Raw genomic sequence first — 10,479 nt, forward strand, 5'->3', positions numbered from 1 at the left:
CTTCATATTATGAATTTCATATAGGATTATTGTAGGTCATTTTACAAAATTAGGCATTTACAAGGTAAATCGTTTGGTTTTAAGCCTGGATACGTCCTTCCAGTGGAATTAATACAATGCATATGCTTTTATTTTGAAGGCTGTGACCGGAGGCGTTTTAAACGCGTTTATCGCTTTTTGCTTTACTCTGAGTGTTGCAGACTCGGCAGATTTGAGTTTGAACGGGACGGAGCTGATATCAGGTAAACGCTTCACTTTCTGTAGGAAGTAAAAACTTTAGGGATATTTTGTCTTTTTTGTGACTGTCCACTTTTACTGAAAATACACAACGTAATACCTGCATAATGTGTCACAACAGGTGTTTTTAATCTCCCCAAACGTTAACCGTAATCTTAGCTTAATCTGACTCAAAAGATGAATCACATTTCGGAACCTGAACAAATCTGTTTTATTAACTAAAATGAATGCTGTGATTTATCGCCTATTATTATCAGCGTCTCACTAATCATAACCTAAGTGGTCTAATAGGAACCACTGTGAGTTGAGAATGACTTAAAATATGCATTAAAATGCATTAAAATCTCCATAAGCCTGCTTTTCCTGCAGTACAGGTTTATCCTCACATCCGTGTTGCGAAAGTAGAAACGTTCAAACTTTGGCACAGTACTAGTAGATCACCGTGGATATGCAGTGGAGGTTCCCGTTTGTCATTCCTAATAATGGAAGAGTTGACTTCGGAAAGGTGTGATCACACAAACGCTGGATTAAACTGATTAAATCACACCAGCATGCTGCAGGTAGAGGAGGTTAAATGTTCCCTTTTGTTACATGAAATAAAGTTCACATAAAAATGCGTACCTGTGTATAAGAATTTGGACATTTGTAAAGCTGCAAATAGGTGAAATTTTAAATCAGCGGTTCAGGTTACTCGTGCTGTCTGAGGTGCTGGAAGGGAAAATAAGTGTCCACGTTCACCTTGAATAAGCAGCTACAGCACACGCTCAGCTAGTTAATACCTACAGCCATAATAGGCTTTTTATTTGTATTGCTCTTTCACACACCTCACTTGTCCCACTCTGTCACCTACTTACTTAATATTGTCTTATAGTGAAGTTAAAAAGAATGCTTTCACAGGACTCTGCTGTCCTCTGAAACACTAAGTACACCCCATGATTCAGTAACTTGTAGAACCAACTTTACCAGCAATAACTTGAAATACTTATTTTCTGCATGACTTTATCAGTCTCTCGTATCATTGTGCTGGAATTTTGTCTTCTTTTAACTCTTTACAATTTTGCTTCAGTACATTGAGATTTGCAAGCATTCTTTTATGCACAGCTCTCTTATGGTCCCACCAAAGCATTTCAATCAGGTTGAAGTCTGGACTTTGACTTGGCCATTGCAACACCTTCTTTTCTTTTTCAACCATTCTATTGTTGATTTGCTGCTGTGCTTGGGATAGTTGTCCTGTTGCATGACCCAATTATGGCCAAGCTTTAGCTGTCATATGGCCTCACATTTTTGCTGACATGCCATGTTTGGTTTTCTCCAAACGTGGAGCAGTGCATTATGGCCGAACATCTCTACTTTGGCTCACCTGTCCAAACGACATTGTTCCAGAAGTTCTGTGGTTTGTTTAGATGCAAGTTTGCAAACCTAAGCCATACTGTCATGTTCTTTTTAGAAAGAAGAAGCTCTCTCTTGGCAACCCTTGGTAAAATGGTTAAAGGGCTTTTACTCAGCTGACCACTCTAAGCATTTTTTTCTCCAAGCCTTATTCACCCAATCACACGCATATTCATACAGTGCTTTTATCTAAGCCTAAGTGCTTTCTAGCACTCACACACTCCAGTGGCTAGGGGGAGGATGGGGACTCAGTATCTTGCCCAAGGATACTTAAACTGGAGGAGTCAGGGATCAATCCATGAACCGTCTGATTGGTAGACGACCTGCTCTAGCACCTAAACCACAGCCACCCACCAAATAAGCCATACTTGTTCCGAGACCTGTGGTTGTGATGTTTCCCGTTTCACAAAGGGTGGTACGTTCAGCTGAGCACGTAATCCGGACTGAGCTTCCTGACCTGCAGTCCATATACAGGAAACGGTGCTTGACAAGGGCCAGGAGGATAGTAAAGGACCCCAGTCATCCCAGTAACGGACTGTTTTCTCTGTTACGATCTGGGAAGCGGTTTCGTACTCTAAAAGCCAAAACAGAGAGGATGAGAAGAAGCTTTTCCCCACAAGCTATTCAATTCCTCAACAAACATAGCATTTAGGACTCATTTACACAACGTCAGACTTATATGTATACGTATGTGTATATATGTGGACATATGTATGTGTATATAAGTATATGCATGTATACTGTTTTTATGTGTATATGTATGTATAGATTAGTACTTGTGTATTTATTATTATCACATCTGTATAGAATTATGTAGCATCTGCACTACTGTCGCTTTACACACTGGTTCGCTTTAAATTGCCTCTTGTAATTATATTGTTAATGTTTACTTAATTTATTTTGTTCTTTTTAATTATATTGTTAATTTTTCTAATGTTTATATACTTTTAAATACATTCTATTTCTGTATAATATATTTTTTAACTATTCTGTAGTTTTGTAAGCAGGGTGGCGGAGCAGTCACAAAAGCATTTCACTGCCAGTTGTACTGTGTATGACCAGGTATGTGACAAATAAACCTTGATTTGATTTGATTTGATTTGATTTGTTTATTCTTTTTCTAATCGCACTGTCGTGAACTTTAACATTTAACCTGTAGAGTCTGAGATGTGGCTGTTGGGTTTTTGCAGTTTCTCTGAGCATTAAACAGTCTGACCTTGGGGTGAATTTGCAAGGACGTTCACTCCTGGGAAGACTGTGATTGGCAGTAGAGATGCACAGAAAATGAGACCAAGAGACTGACCTGCAATAAAGGTCCGGCCTGGCTGGGTGTTAAACTGGGGATGCATTGAGCCCACATTTGAGTCATAATATTTTATCTTCATTTCTGTTTTTGGACTAAAATGCCTGTCCGTTGCAGAGATTGCTGTCAGGCTTAAGTTACACAGGCACTGCTTGTTATCTTTGTACACCTTACAGTCTGTATTAATGCCAGTATATATTTATGCCCTTTCTCTAGAGAGATGTGGTGGGTGCTATGGGTGCTCGCCATCTTGCTGGCTCTCTTCTGCATTCTGGATGTGTGGTACTTCCTGCGGGCCGGAGCGGTGATCCTGCGAGCCTGGTTTCAGCCTCCAGTCTGGGATGTCACAGCAGAGCAGGTTCTAACAGGCCGGGTCACTCCCCGTGACATCGACATGTGCCACATGAACAACGCTCGGTACCTCCGGGAATGTGACTTTGCTCGCTTCTCTCTCTACATGCGTAACGGCGTCTTTAAGGCTGTGCGAGCCCTCAAAGCTTCGATGGTGGTGGGGGCCACAACCATTCGTTATCGCAGGGCTCTGTGTATAGGAGAGGGTTATGAGCTGCGCAGTCGGATCGTCACTTGGGATGACAAAGCCTTTTTCCTGGAGCAGAGATTTGTGTCGACAAAAGACGGCTTGGTGTGTGCCGTGATGTACTGCAAGCAGAGCGTCATACGCAGCAGCCCAGACAAGATCCTGCAGCACCTGTGTAAAAGAAAGGTAAGAGAAGAAACCACACATGTATGCATGTACATGCATGTATTACACGTGTAGTCCCTTTGAATGATGATAGGCTTGTGGTTGGCACACTGCAGGTGGAGTGCCCCGAGTTTCCAGAGGATCTTCAGCACTGGGTCAACTTCATCTCTGCCAGCAGCCAGGCCCTCAGGAGTGAGAGTGGCCTAGAAGACAAGAACAAATAAGATTATATGCGTGGGCAGATATTAGGAGTGGCTTTTTGTCAGCCAGCCTGTTTACAAGCCCAGGATGAAAGTCCTCTAAGAGAGAGTCCTTTCCACAGTCACTTCACTTGAACACACTTGTGCCTGCACTTTGTACAAGCGTTATTTAGATCCCAACGTTTGCAGAGATGAAACACTGGAGTAACAGCACACTACATTGTGCTGATAGGTTGTTATGTTAAATAACAGCCCAATTCAATATTAGAAAATATTATTAATACAATTTTATAAGGTGTGTCATGATGTGCTATAACAGCAATAAAACAATTCAGGAGATTGGTTTAGAGTTTTTACTATAATTAGTATGGTACAAAACACAATAGTATGTGAGTGTGTGTGTGTGTGTGTGTGTGTGTGTGGGGGGGGGGGGGGGGGGGGGGGGGTCACAGTTTTTGCTGCTAACTAGGGATGCTCACATGTTTGCATGCTCACAGCTGCCAGGACACACCAGCCTTTGCATCATCCACAGGTTTCATTTAAAACACATGAACTACGCTGCCAATTAGAACAGGATCTGGGAATGGATACTGGCTGGACCTTGAATCAAGCATGTCACAAACACTTCTCATGCACACAGCTGACACAGTAAAATAATAAACACTGGTGGTTACATCCAGTACATTGTTACTCTGTAACTAAGGTGCCCCTTGTAGGCAAAGTATCATTATTTGCCATTAATTGTGGGGCCAATTAAGCTCATTTTTAGCTCCATGGTTGTTGTTTTTTTTCATGGTTCAACTTTTTCAGCCTTTCAGTTGTAAACAAAGCTTTTTAAGCTCTTCTTCCTCTGTGGCCATTTTTCTGACTGGCTACCCCTTACATACAGAACAATAACTTTTGTTGAATGAAAGGGGGCATGGCTGCATCATGACTATGGCCTTACATACTGTCTCTGTTAACCAAGATACAAATAAACAAACAAGAAAGACTGAGAACCAAACCTTTGTATATATTTTTGTTTACTTTGTTCTTTTTAAATGTACTTTAAAAAGTTTGTAGTGCAGTAAAATAGTTTCTTTAAAGATAAATGCATTTTGGGGTCAACTTAAGAGAAGGCAGATGTGAAATGTAAAGATGAGATCAGAGATTAAATGTGACATTTAGAATACACATATACCATTATGATTTCCTAAATATTGTCAATAGAATTTGAAGCATAGTTTCAAAGAGAAGACATTTGATGAAAGTTTGACTGTATTTGACCTTGAAGAAGAGGTCAGAGGTCAAAAGTAATGTGATATTTAGAATCCCCGTACAGCATTCCTCATATGCCTATATGTTAATAGTTTTAAACAGCTCTATATAGGATTGTTATCGCTTTAACCTTCAGATCAATCTACTGACCTTCAAGGAGAGGTCAGACCACACTTGTAAGAATCATAGTTTCTAGGTTATAAGGCTTTCTGTCAATTTTCTACAAAGAAATCATTAAGTTGACCTTGAAGACCTTGGCAGATGTAAGCCAAATTTTAATGCCAAGCCAACTTTGTTTATATAGCACTTTAAAACAGCAAGTGCTGACTGAAGTGCTTAACATTAAGAGCAAAATAAAAATTTTAAAACTGCTGATACAAAAAAAATAATAAATCAACTCACACTATGGCCAATGGATTGTTAACATGACCTCACTCTACACCCCTACAACGTTTTATCAGAATTCATTCAAAAATTTCCGAGATATTGTGTTTAACAGACAGGATGACACGCAGACGATACCAAAAACGTAACCTCCTCGGGAGAGGTAATAAATAAATAAATAAATAAATAAATCACGCGTTAGTGAGGTGACGTCAGTCCCTTCAGACGCGAAAACGTTTTTCGTGTAACCATGCCAACAAGTCAACCAATGAGGCTACTTGTCGTCACACACCCGGAACTTATGTTCATTGATTCTACCGGTTCCTTCAAGTTGCACCGCTTCCCATGATAGCGCTTTCTTCGGGACGCACAGTGAGTTTCGCGGCCATTAAAAGATATTTCTGCCGTCTGTATGATTATTGCTTCCTTTCTGATAAGGAGAACTGGAGTGTGGCGGCTGTGCGAGGAGCGGTGTGCTCGTTTTTTTTTTTTCTCCGAGGGCACCAGCTGCTGGCAGCTAGCAGCTAAGCTAACAGATTTGGCTTTGGCAGCAGGCTGCAGCCCGTTAATTTTAAAGGAGAAGCGTTAGCTTCACAATCCTCTCAAGGTTGAAGTGGCTGCTGGTGGAAATGTGCTGCTTCTGTGTTTTTAGCCAGGTTAATCAGTCAGCCAAAGAAAAAAAAAAACACTGATCGCTGGTTTTATCCCACATCTGCACTGTCATTGATGAGGTCAAAGTGGCAGTTTGTTTAATCCTGACGGTCCTCCTCAGTTTAGACCCTTTAAAATCAGCTTCTTCTTTTTTTAAAATAGGAAATGACTGTAGACCTGCAAATAAATACCTGCTGTCTTTAAAAGCATCAGTTTTGATTCTTGGCACTAATATCTGCACTGTTGTTCCAGAGAGATGTTTCTGCTGGTGTTGGGTGCCCTCCTCCTGCTCTTCTGCAGCCTAGATGTTTGGTACTTTCTGCGAGGGGCCCAGGTTTTCATCCAGGCATGGTTCCAGCCCAGAGTACGGGACATTTTAGCCGAGCAAAGTATCGACGGCATGGTCCTTCCACACGATTTGGACTACTTGGGCCACATGAACAACTCTCGGTATCTGAGGGAGTGTGACTTTGCACGCTTCCACCATTACATGAGAAACGGGCTGTTCATGGCCTCACGCAAACTGGGGGCAAAATTGGTGGTAGGGGCCTCCACCATCCGGTACCGCCGCTCCTTGGCCTTCCGTGAGGCTTTTGAGATTCGGACCAAAGTTTTGGGCTGGGATGAGAAAGCCTTTTACTTGGAGCAGCGTTTTGTGTCCAAGAAAGATAGCTTTGTCTCTGCGATCATGCTCTGTAGGCAAAACGTAGTGCACTGCAGCCCCGAGACAATCATCGAATATATCTGCAAAAAGAAGGTGAGAAAAGTGGTGGCATTACTCTGAGGGCTTCTGTTCATGGTCATTTTCCTTATAGAATCCACAAGACAAAGAAAAGCGTTTCATAATCACACTTTAGTATCCTGAACTTGACAGTGTGTGTGTTGTTGGGTGTTAACTGATTTATCGGCTTCAGACTGTGGCTTTATTCATCTAACACTGTGTCTGTTTACAGATCGAGCGCCCAGAGTTTCCCGAGGACCTCAAACACTGGATGAACTTCATTGCGGCCAGCAGCCAAGCCCTGAGAGCAGAGAGCGGCCTGGAGGAGAAGAACAAGTGAAGCCACACCATGACACTGTGCATCATGAGTGTAGACACATATCATACAGCATTGCACGCACATATACATGCACACAAACATGTAAAACATTGTAGAGCATTTTAGTTGACTTCCAGGAGTATCTCCGTTTTGGATTAATCCTACCTGCTGTGTAATTTTTGTAAGGTGTGAAATTCTTTGAACTGAAGGGAGGTGAATATGAAAACTTGAACTGTAAGGTTTCAAAAGTACTGTATGTAAAGGGATCATAATGGAGTTTGTAGCTTTACCCTTGCAGCTTATTCAGTAGTTGACTGTGAGTAGACTGGCTTTAGACATCTTCATTCTCATTCAGAAAAATCCTCTAACCTCAGATAAGCATGTAGAGCAAAATTTAATCTTCCACTGACATTGATGCATGTTTTGAATCATACAGAATATTTTTGTGCCTGTTTCTAGTAGATTAGAAAGACTTATAACTTTTCACACACATAAAAAAAAAAGAGTAATGAAATACTTGAATGGACATAATGAACATGTGCTGATGATTGTTATAATCTTCCCATCAGTATTTTGCACAAATATGGTATTAACCTAAATGAGAAAAAAATTCTTTATGAGGGATCAATTTATTGGTGCAATATAGGTTTGAAATACCTGCTTTTAACAGGACGACCCCTCGATCGGGACTGCGTGTGGTTTTAAGAGAGCGAGCTTACATGTTTTGATTGACAGGTGTAATGAGCAAACATGAGGTCTCTGGCAACTTTTCAAAACCCACAACGCACAATTAACAATGAATGTCTGAGTTTGATTTCACTGAGGCGGCCATTTGAAAGCTGAAATGTTCTCATTAATGCGTCAGTTTTTCCTTTGTGACCAAAGTAATGTACTTGTTCTGTGTGAAGGAAATTAGATTTTTAAAGATGTCTGATCTGTTATGTTTATGTAGTTAATGCACTGACCACAAAATCCTGTTAAAGTTTGAAAATATGCATTTTCTGTTTATCTTCCACTTATTTATGATTTACAAAAATGGGTTTATGTTCCAAACTTTATTTATTGTGTTTAATTATTTAAATGCATTTTAAATTAAAAATGCTCTGGAAACTGTGTTTGGATCATTTTTACTCTCAGCCTTTATACAATGGTTTCACAGTTTAACTTGTGTAGGTCTGAAACGTCTCATTTGGAGAGTTTATCCATTCATTCAGAGCTGGAAAAACTGCATGTGTGACTTTGGCAAAAAGCATAAGCACAGAGTGAACTGTTGACTTACTGTGCTTGTATTTTATGAGCATTTCAACCTCCAAATTAATGTTTTTACAGTTATAGTTATATTTGTAGATACACAGTTGTAGATACAGGTTAAAAACAGCAGGATTGTTAATCGTAGAGTCAACGAGAAGGTTGTAAGTAGATGACGTTAACTGGACCTCGATCAGCTACAGATGTTTCCTCTTGGTTATATTAAACAATCCAATACCAAAAAAAACAAACAGTTCTAAGGCAGCATCTTTGACTTTAAACAGAATATATTTCCCAGACCCCAAAATACATACAATACAAATGATTCAGTGCATGATTACATTTAGGAATGATAAGTATGAAATTATATTTCAAAGTTTCTTACGTTACTGGTTTAAAATGACCCCAGCTGCTGCATTACAAATAGGAATGAGTGGAAAGCCACTAGAAACCAGAAGACCGCAGCTATCACTAAACTACTGGGAAAATTTACAGGGTCAGAATGAAGATCATCCACCACAAAACACCCTCATATCTTACTGGAAGAAAGAAAAAATAAAGAGCTGTGGATGGACAGTGGTACAGAAAGCAGCCATGTAAGATTATAAAATATTTTATTCAGCCCAAACTTCAGAAATTCCTTTGTTGTTACAACAATTAAAAATTTAGTTAAATACATTACAAAATAGCTTAAGTAAAAAAGATATCACTTTTTGCCAAAATGTACTATTGAGTATGAAATCCCACCCTGACAGGTGCAACAAAAACAACACATGCACCAAAGAGCTACTAGATAAGAATATTTTTAAACTATATTACTGCATGTCACAAATTGCTACTCCCTATGAAATGAGGACACTGTCTTATATTTGTTGCAAAGATATGAAATTGCATGAACATGTTTTCAACAAAACTGATAAAATCCAGTAAATGCAATGAGACTATAACAATTACATGGAGAATTTTAAAAAGTAAATAAATAAAAACAGTATACAAGTTCATAAAAAGCTATTCAGAGTTGGCCATACTTTCATGCTTGCTCATTGATAAGTTTGATTGGCAGAGGCACAAATGAGTGTTTGTACCCATTATGTTTACAGAGGGGAACCCTGTACCTCCTACCTGAGTTCAACGATGTATATTCTGTGTGCAAAACATGGGAGCTGTCAGTTAAGATGTTTGCCTGTAAAATGACTGCTTGGTCAAAAAGCTCCAGGAGGTTAAAGCGAATCTGACCCATAATCTTGTCTGCTGCTTATTAGATTGTGAATCAGAGTTTTGGATTTGAATGTTCGGTACAGTTTGGGAACCACCTCAAGTCACTGTCACTGTGAACACCAAGGTATTTGCATGAGCCAGTGTTGCTTACCAATGTATCTACAAGGGTAGAGTTGAATCTAACGTGCTGTAACCCCCACCAGTTCTTTCCAGTGCCCCTGTTGTTGCATCTCAGATGTTGTACATACATCGTACAGTCTTGAGCAACCCCTCATTTCTCCATACACTATATTGCCAAAAGTATTTGCCTTCACATGCATATGTACTTGAGTAACATGCCATTCTTAATCTGTAGGGTTTATTTGCTGCTGGCCCAGCAATAACAGCTTCAGGGAAGGCTTTCCAAAAAAGTTTAGGAGTGTGTTTTGGGGAATTTGACCATTCTTCCAGAAGCACATTTAAGGTCAGACACTAATGTTTGATGAGAAAGCCTGGTTCACAGTCTGCACTCTAATTCATCCCAAAGGTGTTCTGTCAGGTTGGCTGAAGCATTAAGAGTTCCTTTCACTGGAACTAAAGGGGCCGAGCCCAACTTCTGAAAAACAACCCCACACCATAATCTCCCCCTTCCATCAAACTTTACACTTGGCACAATGCAGTCAGACAAGTACTGTTCTCCTGGCAACCACCAAACCTGGACTCATCCATCAGATTGCCAGATGGAGAAGCATGATTCATCACTCCAGAGAACACGTCTCCACTGCTCCAGAGTCCAGTGGCAGCATGCTTTACACCACTGCATCTGACACTTTCCATTGTGCTTCATGCTGTAAAGCTTGGATGCAGCTG

At 40.2% G+C, this 10,479-nt stretch overlaps 2 protein-coding genes across 3 annotated transcripts; both read left to right on the forward strand.

Annotated features, from left to right (window-relative positions):
- The first annotated feature begins 168 nt into the window (after nt 1-168).
- On the forward strand, nt 169-4,236 carry LOC115796013 (protein THEM6-like). Of its 2 annotated transcripts, XM_030752196.1 has the most exons (4): nt 172-242; nt 2,622-2,688; nt 3,146-3,653; nt 3,749-4,236. In XM_030752196.1, exons 2-4 carry the CDS (start codon nt 2,681-2,683, stop codon nt 3,854-3,856), a joined length of 624 nt encoding a protein of 207 aa, XP_030608056.1. In that variant the 5' UTR covers nt 172-242; nt 2,622-2,680; the 3' UTR covers nt 3,857-4,236. The 2 variants fall into 2 exon arrangements, with proteins under 2 accessions (XP_030608057.1, XP_030608056.1); XM_030752197.1 differs by lacking the exon at nt 2,622-2,688 and having other exon boundaries at nt 169-242.
- A 1,514-nt stretch (nt 4,237-5,750) lies between these two features.
- On the forward strand, nt 5,751-7,667 carry LOC115795757 (protein THEM6-like). The gene is made up of 3 exons (XM_030751821.1): nt 5,751-5,845; nt 6,377-6,881; nt 7,078-7,667. Exons 2-3 carry the CDS (start codon nt 6,381-6,383, stop codon nt 7,183-7,185), a joined length of 609 nt encoding a protein of 202 aa, XP_030607681.1. The 5' UTR covers nt 5,751-5,845; nt 6,377-6,380; the 3' UTR covers nt 7,186-7,667.
- Nucleotides 7,668-10,479: the final 2,812 nt, after the last annotated feature.

The sequence above is a fragment of the Archocentrus centrarchus genome, chromosome 17, assembly GCF_007364275.1.
Source record: "Archocentrus centrarchus isolate MPI-CPG fArcCen1 chromosome 17, fArcCen1, whole genome shotgun sequence".
In the NCBI taxonomy this organism is placed as follows: domain Eukaryota; kingdom Metazoa; phylum Chordata; class Actinopteri; order Cichliformes; family Cichlidae; genus Archocentrus; species Archocentrus centrarchus.